This window comes from Scyliorhinus canicula, chromosome 19 (genome assembly GCF_902713615.1).
Source record: "Scyliorhinus canicula chromosome 19, sScyCan1.1, whole genome shotgun sequence".
Classification (NCBI taxonomy): Eukaryota; Metazoa; Chordata; class Chondrichthyes; order Carcharhiniformes; family Scyliorhinidae; genus Scyliorhinus; species Scyliorhinus canicula.
The window spans coordinates 93,497,524-93,516,439 of NC_052164.1; the positions used below are offsets into that span (position 1 = coordinate 93,497,524).

Genomic DNA, 18,916 nt, shown 5'->3' on the forward strand with positions numbered 1-18,916 from the left:
TGGTGGTGATTTAAGCTGAAGATCACCACACCTCAGGCAAAGGCCAATGTTGAGAAGGCAGAGCCTTCAAGGATAATCTCAGCCTGTACGGGAATTGAACCTGCGCTGCTGGCCTCGCTCTGCATCATGAACCAGCTGTCCAGCCAACTGAGCTCAACTGGCCTCCAAAAAACTGTAGTTCATTTTTGACTTCAATTTGCCTGTTAATTTATCATTAAAGTTACAAAAAGTGATTAAAATTTAGTGTACCCAATTCATTTTTTCCAATTAAGGGGTAATTTAGCCTGGCCAATCCACCTACCCTGCACATCTTTGGGTTGTGGGGGTGAAACCCACACAAACACAGGGAGAATGTGCAAACTCCACACGGACAGTGACCCAGAGCCGGGATCGAACCTGGGACCCCCGGCGCCGTGAGACAGCAATGCTAAACACTCCGCCAGCATGCTGCCCTGCAAAAAAGTGTAATCTTAAGCATTGTTTTCTAATCAGGATCATTTGTTAAATTCCATTTGTTCTTTGGTTTGTTAGTCTCTACAGGGATCATAACGCCTCCTTTTACAGTAGATTGTATAAATCGGAACACCCCCCACCCAGGGAGGAGGGTATGAAGCGATTCCTTTGGGGGGGGGGGGAAAGAGACGAGTTCCCGAGGATAGATGAGGAGTTGGTGGAGGGTCTGGGAGCCCCAACTGGGCTTGGGGAGGTTATAGATGGGTTGGGGGTGATGCAATTGGGGACTCACGGATACCCGGTTGGGTTTTATAAAAAAGTTTTCCAGGCTGCTGGGGCCACTCCTGGTAAAGGCTTTTAATGAGGGGGGGTGCTCCCCTCAAAGTTATTGCAGGCATCGATTTCCCTTATTTTGAAGCTGGATAAGGATCCGGAGCTGAAGGTCATATAGGCCGATCTCCCTGTTGAACGTGGATGTGAAACTGCTGGCAAAGATCTTGGCCACACGCATAGAGGATTGTGTTCCGGGGGTAATAGGGGATGACCAGACAGGATTTGTGATGGGACGACACCTGATGTCCAATATTTCATAGAATTTACAGTGCAGGAGGCCATTCGGCCCATCGAGTCTGCACCGGCTCTTGGAAAGAGCACCCTACCCAAGGTCCACACCTCCACCCTACCCCCATAACCCAGCAACACTAACGGAAATTTTGGACACGAAGGGCAATTTAGCATGGCCAATGCACCTAACCTGCACATCTTTGGACTGTGGGAGGAAACCGGAGCACCTGGAGGAAACCCACGTACACACGGGGAGAATGTGCAGACTCTGCACAGACAGTGACCCAAGCCGGGAATCGAACCTGGGATCCTGGAGCTGTGAAGCAATTGTGCTATCCACAATGCTACCATGCTGCCCAAATGTGACAATGATGCCTGCGGAGGGGCGCGAGGTCGAGGTGGTAGTGGCCATGATCACAGAAAAGGCCTTTGATTGGGTGGAGTGGAGGTACCTGTGGGATGTCCTGGGAAGGTTCGGGCAGGGATTTGTGGATCAGGCACTGGTGGCGAATGCAAGGACCAACCGGGTTCGATCAGAGTATTTTAGTCTGTGCAGGGGGACATTGGGTTTTGCTCGATGTGGATGATTTGCTCCTTTATGTAACATCCGTTTTGGGGGGGGGAAATTGCAGGAATTATGGGAATACTGGAGGAATTTGGCCAGTTTTCAGGGTAAGAGCTGAACATGAGCAAGAGCGAGGTCTTCGCGATCCAGGCAAGGGGGGCAGGAGAGGAGACCGAGGGAGATGCCATTCAAAGTGGTGGGAAGGTGTTTTAGGTACCTGGGGATTCAGGTGGCAAGGGACTGGGGTCAGCTTCATAAACTAAATTTGGGCAGGGTGATTAAGCAAATGAAAGGGGACTGCCGTAGGTAGGACGTGCTCCCGCTGTCATTGGCGGGGAGGGTACAGACTGACGATGACAGTCCTCCCGAGATTGCTGTTTGTGTTTCAGTGTCTTCCAATCTTCATCCCCCAAGGCCTTTTTTAGGAAGATGAACGTGGCGATCTCAGGTTTTATAGGGGCTGAGAAAACCCCCGAGGGTGAAGACTTAATGATCCGTTGAGCTGCTTGCAGAAAAATATTTTTACTGTACCTTGGTACACATGACAATAAACAAATCTAATCCAAGAAGGTCCTTCTTGAGCAGTGGCACGGGGAGGGAGGCTTGGCCCGTCCGAACTTTATTAACTAATACTGGGCAGTCAATATTTCGATGGTTAGGAAATGGGAAATTCCAACTCGTCCTTCCACTTCCTCTTCACCTCCCCGATTGGGACCCCTTCCCACTCCCATCAATTCCTTATATATTTCTGAGACCCTCCCCTCACCAACCCCTGTTTTAGATACCACCTTGTCCTGTAGTCCCCTCAGAGGGAGGCGAGGGAAGCTTGGAACTTGCCTCCAGACAAAGTCCCACATCTGCAGGTACCGAACTCCGCTCCCACCCAGCAACTCAAACTCCTCCTCTAGCTCCCCTCGGCTCGGCAAAACCCTCCACAATGAAGAGATCCCGAAACACCTCAATCCCTGCCCTCTGCCACCTCCTGAAGCCCCTGTTCAGCCACCCCCCCCCCGGAGCGAACCAGTGATTGTCACAGATCGGTGACCACACCGACACCCCCTACAGTCTCATGTGCTGCTCCATTGCCCCCACACTCTCAGGGTTCCCACTACCACTGGGCTTGTGGAGTACCAGGCCGGCGAGAATGGCAGAGGTGTCGTTAACCGAGCCTCCAGACCCGTGCCCTTGCAAGATGCTGCCTCCACTCGCTCCCACACCGACCCCTCCCCCACTACCCATTTCCTAACCATCGAAATATTGACTGCCCAGTAGTAGTTAATAAAGTTCGGAAGGGCCAAGACTCCCTCCCCGCGCCCCTGCTCAAGAAGGACCTTCTTAGATTGGATTGGATTTGTTTATTGTCATGTGTACCAAGGTACAGTTGGGAGCCTGGTGGGGTGGGGTGCGATATTTTGGCCTCTGGTGGCCTGGAGCCGGATTTTGCTGCGATGGAGGGACTCGGAGCCTCCAAAGTCAGGGTGTGGGTCTGTGACATGGTAGGGTTTCTCAGGCTAAAGATTAAGTTCGCCTTACGGGATTCATTACAGGGGTTCCCTCGGAGGTGGCAGCTGTTCATCGACTTCTTTGAGGAAAACTGACTGTCAACAGGAAGCGGGGGGGGGGGGGGGGGGGCAGGGAATCTAATATATGGGTAACTAGGAGTTAGTGCAGGCGGGGTGGGGGGGGGGATGTTACTGGAGTTGTGTGTGTGTGTCCGACTGCTCTCGTTTAGAATGTTAAAATTATAAATGCCTCAATAAAATGTTTTCTAAAAAAAAAAAATGTTGTTTTCTGTGCAGTAACATTATGATTTCATGACATCTCAATCCATTCTAATTAAGTGGTCATCCAGAATATCAAACACATACTCTGTTGGATAAACTCCTCATAAGATGGCCCTATTGGCTTTGGTGTAGTGTCTGGATCGTCCTCATCGATAAGCCAGGGTGGAGTAGCACCTGGAGATCAGATGTAAAGATTATCAGCTGGAAACAAAGGTGCAATCACCAGAGCATGATCTTAAATCAGAACAGAACTATAATGTTAAAGGTGGAGAAAAATAATAAATGGCAACAGTGTAAAGAAGGTGCATCTTTTCACAGAAGAATCTGGTCTAATTTATTTCACAAATAAATATAGGTTTGCAACTTGAGGTTTTGCAGAAGTGAAGATGCAGATATCCCACAAGATTACAACCTACCCTCGTGATCCTGAAAATTCTGAGTAAAGTGATTTATAATATTAAACAGAAGAATTTAAAAGAGAAATAATATACAGTTAAACTGGAAGGGCGAGAACCTTTATGTACAGTACACAGATCCAGATGGCAAGGTATCCTCTCATATATAACTTGTTGAAGGCCAGCAGTATGCTGCTATTCTCTTAGATGAGAAATGTGGGAGTACCTTCAGCAAACAGACTGTAGCATTCAGAAAGGTCACTCACTGTTACCTTCTCAACAGCAACCAGGGATAGGCAATGAATGCCAGCCTTGCTAGTGACTCCCAGAATATTAAAGGGAAAAAAATCAGAAAGAGGGAAGGGAGAAACTAAAATGAAAACGTTTGGAAAATTATATAAAATGGTCAAATTGTACATGTGTTGGATCACTAGAAAAGTATTCATATTTCTGCAAATATTCTACACCAAAAACATGCTATTAGGTTACACCTATTGTTTCTAGACCCTCACGATGGAAATTAAGGTGAAATTTGTTCATCAGATGTTGCAGTACAATAAACTTAAGTGGCTAATAATGCAGCCCACTGTATGCCTGCCTGTTAATCAGCAGCATTTACTCAAGTGATATTCAAGTAACTACACCAGTATAAACTCTGGTTTATACTAATTCGCAAATTACTACTTCACACAGAAGATGTTTGTTTACTGATCACTGCATCATCCAAATATATAACACTTGCATACTAATCTTTTCCCAAATTCCACTTCAAAATGAGTCATTACAGTACACATTGAAAACCTGCAGAAAGTGATTTCTTCACCTGTGTAAATATTCCTGGTTTCTGGTTCGGATATCTGGAACTGCAGGAAAAGTTAGAGACATTAATTGCAAATCCAAGCAGACCAAACCCAAATTAAAATTGCACATTAAAAAGATGGAATATTCAAGTAAACGTTAGTATCATTTTTGCTTTTTCATATACTCATATGATCAGACTACATGGGTCAGCTACATCATATCGCAGTCACGGCAACAATTATGCAGCGTCTTAGCCTTTTATAAATACCATAACCACAATGAAAATACAACTGTATTGCTCAGGTTTAAAACTACATTGTACACACCAAATAAATGCAAATCAAGGGAACCGAGTTTTAAAAATAAATTTAGAGCACACTATTTTTTTTCCCCCCAATTAAGGGGCAATTTAGCGTGGCCAATCCACCTACCCTGCACGTCTTTGGGTTGTGGGGGTGAGACCCACACAGAGAATGTGCAAACCCCTCACGGATAGTGACCCGGGACTGGGTTCAAACCCGGGTCCTCGGCGCCGAGAGCTGATCACTGCGCCACTGTCCCGTGCCCCTTCAAACCCCTTCTCAAGTGGATTGCTGATATTAAGTTTATTCTCAAGAGAGCAGCAGCCTGAAGCATTTTCTCTAAAAGCTTTTTAAAAATCCAAATAGTTGATGCTTGGAGTATATCTGATTTCAGCACAAACCACAATGGTTGGATTACATACTGACTTTAGTATAGGCCACCTTGATGTGTCGGTAGATCCAGAGCGTGAGTATGAGATTACAGCAGGTCAGGTCCAAACTCTTCCGTGCAACAAGCCGCGCTGAAGTGCCACAAGGCTTCAGAAAGTAGATGGAAGTTGGAAGTACCAGTGCAAATTCTCTCCCCAAATAAACAATGAAAAGGTATCAAGGGTGCAGCAGCATTGCACATCAAACTTTCCTTCCAGTTGAATAGATTTTGCTGCAACATCTAACACTGTTATGCACCCAAAACACATTGACACTTCACAGAAGTACCTCAAATTATATATTCACACATCACCTGGCCACCAACGAAAGTCAAGGTTTGTCCATTTGTCATATTACTGGGATGATGAAAATGTACTCCACTCGGTCCAGGTTCCGTGTCTTCCGTGCTGTAGGCACCAACACCATGACTTGCAGAGAGACAATAAAATTATCTGAATAGTTTTTGTAAAAGAGCATGCTCTCCCCACCACCCCCTCAACAAACAAACAGATGAATGAATTTTCATTGAAAGTATGAATCTATCACTCCTCCGGACCATGGCTTGACCTTCACGGTTAGCAGCAACATAACAACAGGGCTCTGCAGCCTGGGCAACTGCAGGGTGAATATCCTTCACAATTCCAACACAGAAATAAAAGCTGTGTATCTATATCCTCACTCCACCAGACACATTCCAACATTAAGATTGGAAACTTCAGCATTTTTTACTTTATCGCTCCTCCTCAACTCTCTGGAATTCATGATGTTATCACATATTCAAGGTGCGTCTTCTCGTCAGCAGTCTTCTTTGGGAATAAGAAAAACATCCAAGAAATTGCTGGTCTTGGAAACATTCCCCATTCCACTCCCTGTGCTATAAATCTGTTGGCAAAGACAATCGAGAATCGTCTTTGCACCAATCTCTCCAAGTCGAGAAGTCTGACTTAGTCGGGAAGAAATGGGATGGGAAACTGAGTCTTAGCCAAAGGGGATGGAAGTCAGGATCGTTTTAGTGGTTAGTTTGGCAGAGGCAAGAAGCAGATGCACAGCAGTTCTCAGAGTTGCTGAATGGGGTATGTGGATGAGGGGGGGGGCAATAACACAATCCGCCTGTATCATGGTTGAGACGTTAATTATGTAAGAAGTAGGAGAAGTTGGAACTGCTGAATAACTGGTATTCAGGGACAGCTTTAGGTGTGCACCATCCCTCTAACAGTTCTACCGTTCCTGGGAAAAACAATTTCAGCCATTTAAAAAAAAAGGAGAAAACTGACAAGAAGTTACAGGATCTTTGAAAAAGTGCATCTCCATTGTCACCGTCTTTCCCAAGACTGCCAACATTCAGTGACCTGATTTGTTTAAAACAAAACCCTATCTAAACGCAGAGAAAACAAATCAAATCCAATGAAGTTGGGGTTAACTCTTGATCAAAATGCACCATATTTTTCTGCTGTGGGAAAGACAAGTCATTTTTCTCCCCAGCGTGCCACCATCAGATGTCAACTGCAAATAATAGGGGATGGAGAAGGGGTAAAAAGGAAAGAAAATACGCAATAGAAAGAAACACGGTGACAGGAGAATGGGAAGGGGGGGGGGGGGGAGATAAGAGTTATAAAATGTCATCTGAAAGCCCTCCACCTTCTAGTGGTTCCACCTATATAAACACCTGTGATTAAGACTTGATTTAGAGAATGCCACAGCAAAACTAGTTGTCGGAATTAAAGACCTACCAGAGATTCTCTCTCACACACACATACACATATACACACACACACTTTTTATAAGTGAAAGGATAACTAATCTGACCCCAGAACATTGCGTCAGTGCCACTCTGCAGCTAGGTGCTGGAATGCACACAAGCATGGCTCTTTCCAAGTGTCATTTCCCTCCTGGATACATCTAGCTTCTGGTTCCACAACTGACCATACTAGTGGGACAGAGAAGTCACACAAGCCTACATATATGGTGTTACATGCTGACTTTCCAACATGGAGCAGCACCATGGGGATAACTTTCAACATCTGCCTTAAGACTTACCTGAATGTCATCTTGTGGGGTAACAGTGACAGTTTTGTCCCGAGTTTACAAATCATCCAACACATGCAGGACTTGCAAATACTAAGGAGCATGTTCTCCAGGAACTAGAAATAGAGGGAGATATTCTGGGATGTTGGACGAACTGTTGGAATCACAGCAATGCCTTTCAATTTATACAATTCTTCCTGGGATATGGTCGCATCAGAGCCAGCTACCTTCCAATATCAGGTCATCCAATACCTGGTCAATCTTCACGTGCGAGGCTTGATAATGAACGTTCAAGTGTGGATCAGAAATGCCTGATCATACCCTCACTCGGCATTCACATCTATGCATTTTCCAACACAGATTAAAGGTGTCACAAGGACCGACTGCCGTGATAACGATAATGTTTACACGTTTTGTCAACATATCAGTAGAGATTAAAAAATAATAATAAAACACTTTTCTCTTACCTCTCATAGTGGTCGACTGCAAACACTGGAAACCCATCGACAGAATTCTGCTCTGCCTGTGGCTGGTTTTGATTCAGGAAAAATCAACACTTTTTTCTTAAAGTTTAAAATACAGCATCAGTAGTAACTATTGCAAGAGGTGAATAAGCATCCAGATGTTCATCTGTAAAATGCATTGTAACAAAACTACGCAGGCTCTAGATGTTCAACCCCAATGGTCTTGATGATCTTGGGGAATAGGATATAATCCACAACAATTTAGCTTTACAAGTGCTCCCTCTGCTATATTTGAGTAACAGACTCCCAGCCATAAACTCACATGCTGGTTACCTACATTGGTGAGCTCTCAGGGCTGGGTACAGGAGTCAAATTGTTCCCGTGTTCCAAGGCTGTTTGAAGCATTGTTAATGCCTTCCTCACTTAAAACAACACAAATACACCAAACCTTTCACCGTGCAAATATTTCCCTTCACTGTTCCTATATTAAACAAAGGAGACTAGCATTAAATATACTAGTCTAGGAAATATTTACATTAATAAAATAATACATTATATTGAATATTGGTGACAAGCTATTGCAACCGAGTAAATGTTTGATTTGTGGAATTACATCGCAATGGATGTATTTATTATGTCCATTTTCTTTAGAACATCTTAAACAGAGAATTGGTTTTCCATTATTTTCAACAGATAACTGGGAAAGGGATAAATGTAGCTACTGGAAAATTTGTACCTATAGGTCACATGACCTTTACCCGAAACCCTCGGGGCCAATCGCATTTCAGCCTAGGCTAGCTATTGTGTAAAGTAAATAAAATGGCGAGAAAAGCAAGCTGCATCACTGAATAACTGCAGGGAATCCATACCCATAGAAACCCTACAGTGCAGAAGGAAGCCACTCGGCCAATTGAGTCTGCACCAACCCTCTGAAAGATCACCCTACGATGGCCCATTCCCTGCCCTATCCCCTAGCATGGCCAATCCACCTACCCTGCACATCTTTGGGTTGTGGGGGTGAGATCTATGCAGACACGGGGAGAATGTGCAAACTCCACACAGACAGTGACCCGGCACCATGAGGCAGCAGTGCGAGCCACTGTGCCACCATGCCCACAAGTTCACTTTAAAAAAAAATGTTTGCCACAAAACCACGTGGTAAACAAACAGCGCAAAACAATTAAACTTTCCATGCTAAAGGTCGCGAGGTTTATGGGTGTGTTTGGTTTTTGGAGTTACGGGTCAAGGATACTCGACCTGTATCAAAATTTTCATTCACTTTAAGAAAATCCTAACTTCCCTCTTCCTTTAGGGCACAGAATCATTTCTGGGGTACAATCAGACAAGGATGTTTAATTCTCTTAAAATGCACAGATAGAAAATTCAAAATATACCCAACCTGACTAAGATGCAGTTTAGGAGCATGTTTTCCATTCTAATGAGGGATACAGTACTCATAATCAGTGCATGCCTGTTGTAGGGGCTCCTCTAGTTGTTAGTCAACATCACCTTTATTGCCCCCACAAAGACATTTAATCTCAGCAGCGACACCCATATTTTGCCTTTGAACATATAGCTGAGGTTTGAGACTAACCGATTTGGAGGAAAGTAATTCTCTTTGCAGATAGAGGTTTTTAAAAAAAGATGTTTATGGGATATGAGCATTATGGATAGAGAGGTTTGAACCACAGGGAGTAGAACATAAGGGGAGGCCATTCATCACACTGAATTGAAGCCATCATTCGAATCACATTTTTCTGCTAATTTTCTATAAACATTAACAGAATGGGGAAAAGGTTACAATGATATCCCTCACTCAGTACAGGAAAAGAAAAAGTTAGAAATCAGATCATAAGAATTTACAGTGGAGGCCATTCAGCCCATTGAGTCTGCACCGGCCGTTGGAAAGAGTACCCTACTTAAGCCCACACCTCCATCCTATCCCCGTAACCCCACCTACCCTTTTGGACACAAAGGGGCAATTTAGCGTGGCCAATCCACCTAACCTGCAGGAATAGCAAAACCAAAAGGAGGGAATGTTCATATATTAATAGAACCATATTTAGAGGCATTACTGCATATACTGTTCCACAAAACTCAACTCTGAATTAAAGCAATTGCTTTTAGATTGGAGATTTCTTGGTTTGAGTCAGTTTTGTATGAATAAAGTGGAAAAACACAGCATCGCTTAAGAATTTTTAAGTCCTTTTGTTTCCTCTCTGAAGGCTCCAGTTGTGGCTGGTGGTTGTCTTTGACCAAGAAAATCTAATAGTGTTACTAAAACAAAACCAAAGTGACAACTGAGAATATACAGGTATATCTTACAACCAGTACTGTTTAACGAGATTGCACTAAAGTTCTCTGGTTTTATTTTTGTAATACTGGTGTGAAGCCGCCACAGTCCCCAAGGACTAGAGGCTACTCTCTCCTTTTGAGACAGAGCTGACTGGTGGTGATTTAACCTGGGGAGCCCACACCTCCATCCTATCCCCGTAACCCCACCTACCCTTTTGGACACAAAGGGGCAATTTAGCGTGGCCAATCCACCTAACCTGCAGGAATAGCAAAACCAAAAGGAGGGAATGTTCATATATTAATAGAACCATATTTAGAGGCATTACTGCATATACTGTTCCACAAAACTCAACTCTGAATTAAAGCAATTGCTTTTAGATTGGAGATTTCTTGGTTTGAGTCAGTTTTGTATGAATAAAGTGGAAAAACACAGCATCGCTTAAGAATTTTTAAGTCCTTTTGTTTCCTCTCTGAAGGCTCCAGTTGTGGCTGGTGGTTGTCCTACTGTTGACAGGCAATGTTGGAAAACTAATTGAAGTCAAGTGCTCAATCCTAGCTTTACATAATATCTGCACACACGCTTTTGGGCTCTGGGGTGGCAGGGGGAGCATCTCTGGATTGCGATTGACATAAAGCATCCAGGCTTTGTGACTTTCCACTCCAACAGAAGTTCAGCGAATGCCAATTGCAGCCATTTGAATGTCGCCCTCACTGAGATTTGCCAAAACAGATCAGGAGTCTAAAGTTCAGGGCTTTCCTACGGCTTAGCTATGTACGGCCTTAACCAGCAAATTATCAAGGAAGCCTCATTTATGTCTTTCAGAGTAATTGCGCAATACGTATATCAGTAGGTGTAAAATACAACAGTTGCCATGGATACTGTTCAGGCTCATCCAGGTAAAACCAACCTCAAAGCCAGCCTGCACTACCTCCTGTCTTCTCCGTTCCACTTCTCGAATATATTCTGCTTCCTAGAGGGAATTGAACAAATGACAAAATTTAAAATAATCACTTGTTGCTGCAGTGAAAAGTCAAGAGAGACAATGGAATCTATTAAACACGGGGTGGGGGGGGGGGGAGAACACAGGCCTGCCTTTAGACACAGGCAATACATTATCGGTAACAAGTACACTACAGTAACTGAATGGAAGCATTAAAAAGGATGGTTAGGTTAACTCCTTTGTTCAAGTAGCAAAGAAAATAATTCCTGCTGATATGGTTAACAATGATGCTAATGTTTCAATGAGATATCAACCAGTGTCTTACGCTTCTTTGAAGCAATAATCAAGACGGTCCCTTGCAAATCCTCAGTACCAGGAGGACACAACAGTTTTCTGATAAGCACCATACCCAGATAGGAGGTCGGTTAGCTGGACGACTGGTTCATGACGTGGAGCGACACCAACAGCGCACATTCAATTCACGTCCTGGCTGACGTTATCCATGAAGGCCACGCCTTCTCAACCTTGCCCCTCAGCCGAGGTGTGGTGGCTCCCCAGGTTAAATCACCACCAGTCAGCTCTGTCTCAAAAGGAGAGAGTAGCCTCTAGTCCTTGGGGACTGTGGCGGCTTCACACCAGTATTACAAAAATAAAACCAGAGAACTTTAGTGCAATCTCGTTAAACAGTACTGGTTGTAAGATATACCTGTATATTCTCAGTTGTCACTTTGGTTTTGTTTTAGTAACACTATTAGATTTTCTTGGTCAAAGACTGGACATAGTTACTTATTTATTTTTTAAACTTTAGAGTGCCCAATTAATTTTTTCCAATTAAGGGGCAATTTTAGCGTGGCCAATCCACCTACCCTGCACATCTTTGGTTTGTGGGGGCGAAACCCACGCAGACACAGGGAGAAACCAGAGCACCTGGAGGAAACCCATGCAGACAAGGGGAGAATGTGCAAACTCCACACAATCATCCAAGGCAGGGATTGAAGCCGGGTCCCTGGCTTTGTAAGGCAGTAGTTCTAACCACGGTGTCACCTGTAACAAGTTCCTTTTTTATAAATGTTTTCCAATTAAGGGGCAATTTTAGCGTGGCCAATCCACCTATCCTGCACATCTTTGGTTTATGGGGGCGAAACCCACGCAGACACAGGGAGAATGTGCAAACTCCACATAAACAGCGACCCAGAGCTGGGATTGAACCTGGGACGTGAAGCAGCAGGGCTAACACACTGCGCCACCGTGCTGCCCCCAAGACTGGACATATTTTGACAACAGGAACATAAATTATCAGGGCTTCTAGTATGCCCAAATCTGATTATTTAAATGGTTGAGAAAGAGACAATGTAGCAGAGATGCACCGGGTCATAGGCTAAAGAAAGACATGCATATTTCACATCACCTTCCACAACCTCAGGACATCCCAAAGTGTGTATCAGTCAGTGAAGTAATTTTTGAAGTGTCATCACGGCTCGAATGTAGAAAGTGCAGCAGCCAATTTGCAAGCTCCCACAGAGTGACAAAAATAACCAGATATTTTATTTGTGGTTTCGAGAGGGAAATAAAATTGGGAAGAATTCCTCTGCTCTTTGATATTTCTCCATTTCATAAAATCCCTACAGTGCAGGAGGCAGCCATTCGGCCCATCGCGTCTGGACTTACCCACTGAAAGAGCACCTTACCGAGACCCACACCCCATTGCCCTTAACTCACCAAACCTTTTGGACACAAAGGGGCAATTTAGAATGACCAACCTCTCGAACCTGCACATCTTTGGACTGTGGGAGGAAACTGGAGCACCCAGGAGGAAACCCACGCACACACGGGGAGAATGTGTAAACTCCACACAGTCACCCGGAATTGAAACCGGGAGACCCTGGCACTGCGAAGCTTTGAACTGGTGCCATGGAATCCTTTCAGTACTGCAATTTCGAGTGACAGGTTAGAATCTGTGCTGAGCCCCCCCCCCCCCCACCCCAAAGTAGGATATGACAATCTACTGACACAAGAGGCAAGAATGCTACCCACAGCTAACACCTTAACGATAACATTGCATCGAATCTCATTCATTTACACCAATTTAACCTAAACATACCTGTTTAATATATTCGTCCTCCTTCTCTTCATAGTTTTCCACTGCCTTTGCGACAGCCACTTTGAACCTTAATAAAATAGACAGTGGAAAGAGAATTCTGAAAAACTGGAAAAAGTCCTAGTTTTTATTCATTTTTCTTCTCTCATAATTGGTCCCCAATTAAGGATACAGTTAGGGGCCCCCTAACCTCCATATAAAGCATACACATATCATTTTGTGACATAGCAAAGCACATCAAACAGGGGGGGGGGGGGGGGGGGGGAGGAAAAAAAAATGAAGGAAATGGTTGCTAGCTCACGCAGTTGGTGTGAATTTGCAGCAGGACTTCCAAAGAGAACTGGACGAGGTCCCGGCTGAAGCCATTACCACTGCCTAGAGATGGTTGTTTCCATGCGTTCACTGAAGTCTCATGGGACTTATTTGACCACCGTTGGGGGTTTTGAGCAGAGTTTTCCAGTATTCTTTTATCTTCAAATTAACCATGTTTTTCACGAAGAAAAAATTGTTGGTTTGTTTTGCCCCATTAAGGAATTGACATAGCTGATGGTGCATAAAAGATTGGGATGCCTGGCTGTAACATGACTGTATGAGACAGACTTGATGGATCAGCAGGTCATTTTCCGCCCATCATTTTCATTCTTTCTTTGTGGAAGCCTGTTGAACATTGCTGCAGGACCATATTTCAAAATGGGTCCCCAAATACCCCATCTTTTAAAAAATGTTCCAACTAAGGGGTAAATTAGCATGGCCAATCCGCCTACCCTGCATATCTTTTTGGGTTGTGGGGGCAAGACCCACGCAGACACACTGAGAATGTGCAAACTCCAGACAGGAGTTCTTCACTCGGTTGTGAATGCTCAATAGAACATAGAACATAGAACAGTACAGCACAGAACAGGCCCTTCGGCCCTCGATGTTGTGCCGAGCAATGATCACCCTACTTAAACCCACGTAACTCGTATACCCGTAACCCAACAATCCCCTCCATTAACCTTACACTACGGGCAATTTAGCATGGCCAATCCACCTAACCCGCACATCTTTGGACTGTGGGAGGAAACCGGAGCACCCGGAGGAAACCCACGCACACACGGGGAGGACGTGCAGACTCCACACAGACAGTGACCCAGCCGGGAATCGAACCTGGGACCCTGGAGCTGTGAAGCATTGATGCTAACCACCATGCTACCGTGAGGCCCCTACAGAGTTTTTATTGAATTCAAATTTCACCATCGGCCCTCGTGAGATTTGAACCCAGGTCCCCAGGTCTTGCTCTCGGTCTCTGGATTAGTTATCCAGTGACAATGCCACTACACCACTGCCTCCCCTGAAGGGGAGCGTATTCCCCAGGTAGCGTAGTTGAGCGTATTCAAGGCTGAGATTGATGATATTTTTGAAATCTTGTGGGAAGCAGACAATAAAGTGGAGTTGAGAATTAATTTTGATTTTATTGAATGGCTGTACAAGAACAAATTTTGATAATATAAATTGCAGTGGTCCCAGGTTCGATCCCGGCTCTGGGTCACTGTCCATGTGGAGTTTGCACATGTTTGCGTGGGTTTCGCCCCCAAAACCCAAAGATGTGCAAGGTGGGTGGATTGAACACGCTAAATCGCCCCTTAATTGGAAAAAATGAATTGGGTACTCTAAATTTATAATAAATAAATAAATAAATAGCAGAGTGGAAATCCGCCACTTACTTCTCATAACCATCGCCAGACAGCAGAAACTTGTCTTTCAATTTAATGTCCGCTTTGTTTTCCCACCAGAATGTGTTGGTTTGCTTCAAGTGTTCTGAGCTACATAAAGTCAAAAAGTTAACATTCATATCAGTTGAGATACTCGTGCTTCCTATTTTGTTGCAAATCAGAACAATGAGTGCAGCATGGTTGTCAATAGTGACCACTGAAATTGCCCGTCACTATCGCAGACAAATCTTTATTCTATACTACTCAGGAAATGGGGGAAAGAGGTGATTCAGTACCTTACAAAGTGCTCCAGCAGCCCTCCGTACAGCACTGCCAGGCTCTCGTTCGTGATGTGTTTCTTCACTTCCCTCTTGCAGCAATAACACCAGAAGTTCTGCTCGTGCTCAGTGAAGTCATATTTCTCCACTTTCACTTCTTTAAGAAACTGCTGAGCATCCTCTACCTGGGGATTAACAGCAACCACTTTAAGAGGAAACATCGCTGCTTTGGTGAATTTCTCTAGATTGTAATCAGCAAATTCACATTTACTAAATAAGATGGAATATTTTGAAAGCTTGTTTAAACACCTCCTTGACAGGGTCTCAATTTATGTGCAGTTTTTTTTTAAAACTTTAGAGTACCCAATTATATATTTTTTTCCAATTGAAGGGCAATTTAGCACGGTCAATCCACCTAACCTGCACATCTTTGGGTTGTTGGGATGAAACCCACGCAGACACGGGTAGAATGTGCAAACTCCACACGGACAGTGACCCAGGGCCGGGATTTGAACCCGGGTCCTCAGCACCGCAGTCCCAGTGCCAACCACTGCGCCACAGTCCTAGTTGCTAACCACTGCGCCACAGTCCTAGTGCTAACCACTGCGCCACATGCCGCCCAATATATGTGCAATTCTGATTGTTGAAAACTTGCAAGGCAAGCTAATCCCCATTTGTCTCACTAAACATCTCCAATAATCAGCTTGGAATACCTTACATGTTTTCACAAAAGGGTGAATGACAATAGAAGAGTAAGTGTCCATCTAATTAAAGGGGTTAAGATGTTTAAGTATTTGCCAGGGTAGATGCAGTGGGGGCATAACCGGACAATTATAATTAGGCAGTTCAGGAGGGCTGTCAGGAAGCAAGTATCTTCTCTCCCTCTCCCCCCTACCGCACCTGTGGGGTGGCGCCTCCTTCTGTACTGTAGGGATTCATTGCTCACCCAATGGCCTGCTATCCTACATTACTTTGGGTGGCACGGTGGCAATGTGGTTAGCGCTGCTGCCTATGGTGCTCAAGGACCTGGGTTCGATCCCGGGCGGCACGGTAGCATAGTGGTTAGCACAATTGCTTCACAGCTCCAGGGTCCCAGGTTCGATTCCCGGCTTGGGTCACTCTGTGTGGAGTCTGCACGTCCTCCCCGTGTGCGCGTGTGTTTCCTCCGGGTGCTCCGGTTTCCTCCCACAGTCCAAAGATGTGCAGGTTAGGTGGATTGGCCATGATAAATTGCCCTTAGTGTCCAAAATTGCCCTTCGTGTTGGGTGGGGTTACTGGGTTATGGGGAGAGGGTGGGGATGTGGGCTTGGGTAGGGTGCTCTTTCCAAGAGCCGGTGCAGACTCGATGGGCCGAATGGCCTCCTTCTGCACTGTAAATTCTATGTCTGTGTCAAATATTTGGAGAATGCTCAAATTATAATAAAGTGTTATCCTCTAATAGTTAATAATAGATTTGTTTAACCTACATTCTTATAGGCACAAGGCTGAGTAATGACTTTGCAACTGGCTGCACATTTGATTAAAGTACATTAAGATGGAAGTTTCCAGGAATATTATCAATTTGTTGTTCAAAACAAAAAAGGTCTAACAATGCACAAGGTGGCTTTAATCATAATTTCAATTTAAATGACTGAAAACCCAATTAAGAAACTTTGAATTAAGAGTAAACAACAGAGGAAGGAAACAATAGAGTAAGGAATTACAGGTACAGGACACACTGGTAAACTAGTGTCCCAAACACAAGTGGAACATGCAATTATGTCTCAAATCCCACCACCAAGAAGATCACTTCTTCCTACAATTATCTGGGATTATATTTATCAACTATGATTTGAACACAAAGTTGTGGAACTGATTATATCTTGCTGGTTATCCTGAAGCCAGACTATAGTTTATAATATGCCACCAATAAGTATTGGTTTGGATTCTCCTGTCGGCTGATTATCACTGTACAGAATTTCCAACTATTATTCGTTCATGAGTGGAGGACATTGTTGGCAGTTCGCTCTCATTCATGTGGTGAGCTATCTTGTACAAAGTGCACCCACAGTGCTGTTAAAACTGAAAATCACGACCCACAGATGTCAGTTACAGAGCAATTGGGAACAGTACCTTTTTCCGAGAACATGATAAAGGGAACACAGCAGCACCTGTTGCTCAAGTATGAAAAATGTGAAGCGCTCTGTGCCTTTGCGCCTGACTTTAACTGTCAGCACAACAGAGCTCAATTTCTTAAAGGCACTGTTGCGATTGTTCTTTTAGCTGCATTGGCAGTAGAATTCCACATTTGCTATTCCTTCGAAAAACAGGATGTGGACACAAATGGAATCATTAGTTTTAGTTGTGTCACGGCATTATCTTCAAAACTGTCAGTGGTCCGTTACAGAGAGACTCCAATAGAAATATGGGCACTGACCTCAGCGTCTCTGGTTGAGAGGATGAAAATAAATCAGGATTTAAAAAACTAAATTTAGAGTACCCAATTCATTTTTCTTCCCCAATTAAGGGGCAATTTAGCAATCCCCAATTAAGGGGCAATTTAGCATGATCAATTCACCTAATCTGCACATCTTTGGGGGGGAACCCACACAAACATGGGGAGAATTTTCAAACTCCACACTGACAGTGACCCAGAGCTGGGATCGAACCTGGGATCTCGGCGCCATGAGGCAGCAGTGCGAACCACTGCACCACCATGCTGTCCCTGAGGCAGCTGTGCTAACCACTGCATCAGTGTGCTGCCCTTATAAATCTGGATTTAAGATCCTAACATCTCCTCCTCTGCGTTTCCCAACTTCCCTACCCCTCCCATTTCTCCTTCCCTTTCACTCTACTAGGTCTTTCCTCCTCCTCTTCTTCTTCTTCCCCCTCCTTTTCTCTCTTCTTCTTCCAGCCCGGTAGCACAGTGGTTAGCAGTTACTTCACAGCTCCAGGGTCCCAGGTTCGATTCCCGGCTTGGGTCTGTCTGTGCGGAGTCTGCATGTTCTCCCTGTGTGTGCGTGGGTTTCCTCCAGGTGCTCCGGTTTCCTCCCACAGTCCGAAGATGTGCAGTTTAGGTGGATTGGCCATGATAAATTGCCCTTTGTGTCCAAAAAGGTGAAGTGGGGTTACGGGGATAGTGTTGAGGCGCGGGCTAAGAGCCGGTGCAGACTCGATGGGCAGAATGGCCTCTTTCTGCACTGTAAATTCTTTTTTTTTTTTTTTTAAATTTAGATTACCCAATTATTTTTTTCCAATCAAGGGGCAATTTAGTGTGGCCAATCCACCTACTCTGCACATTTTTGGGTTGTGGGGGCGAAACCCACGCAGACACGGGGAGAATGAGCAAACTCCACACAGACAGTGACCCAGGGCCGGGATTCGAACCTGGGACCTCAGCGCCGTGAGGCGGTTGTGCTAACCACTAGGCCACCGTGCTGCCCAAGCACTGTAAATTCAATGATTCTATGGTTACCCCCTCCTCCTCCTCCGCCCCACCTCCACTCCCTCCCTCCATCCATCCCTCCTCTAACCCCAACCCCATCTCCTATTCCCCCCTCCATCTCCCCCTCCTCTACCCACCCCATCCTCCCCCCCTCCACCTCCCCCTCTCCCCCCCCTCTCACCCCCTCCCCATCTCCCCCCTCCTCTCACCCCCTCCCCACACCCCCTCCCTCTCCCCCCTTCCCCACACCCCCTCCCTCTCCTCCCCCCTTCCCCACACCCCCTCCATCTCCCCTCCTCCCCACAACCCCTCCATCCCCCCCTCCTCCCCACACCCCCTCCATCTCCCCCCTCCATCTCCCCACCTCCCCACACCCCCTCCATCCCTCCTCCCCACACCCCCTCCAT

General features: G+C 45.1%; 1 protein-coding gene across 1 annotated transcript in view; it reads right to left on the reverse strand.

Moving 5' to 3' along the window:
* Nucleotides 1–18,916, reverse strand: part of cenatac (centrosomal AT-AC splicing factor) — a 50,637-nt gene that overhangs the window by 3,524 nt on the left and 28,197 nt on the right. The window contains exons 2-10 of the mRNA XM_038778801.1: nucleotides 17,198–17,235; nucleotides 15,104–15,270; nucleotides 14,820–14,918; nucleotides 13,120–13,186; nucleotides 10,986–11,048; nucleotides 7,786–7,847; nucleotides 5,607–5,721; nucleotides 4,585–4,624; nucleotides 3,451–3,540 (exon numbers count right to left, since the gene is read on the reverse strand). Coding sequence (XP_038634729.1) covers nucleotides 3,451–3,540; nucleotides 4,585–4,624; nucleotides 5,607–5,721; nucleotides 7,786–7,847; nucleotides 10,986–11,048; nucleotides 13,120–13,186; nucleotides 14,820–14,918; nucleotides 15,104–15,270; nucleotides 17,198–17,235 — 741 coding nt within the window. The remainder of the gene's footprint in view (nucleotides 1–3,450; nucleotides 3,541–4,584; nucleotides 4,625–5,606; nucleotides 5,722–7,785; nucleotides 7,848–10,985; nucleotides 11,049–13,119; nucleotides 13,187–14,819; nucleotides 14,919–15,103; nucleotides 15,271–17,197; nucleotides 17,236–18,916) is intronic.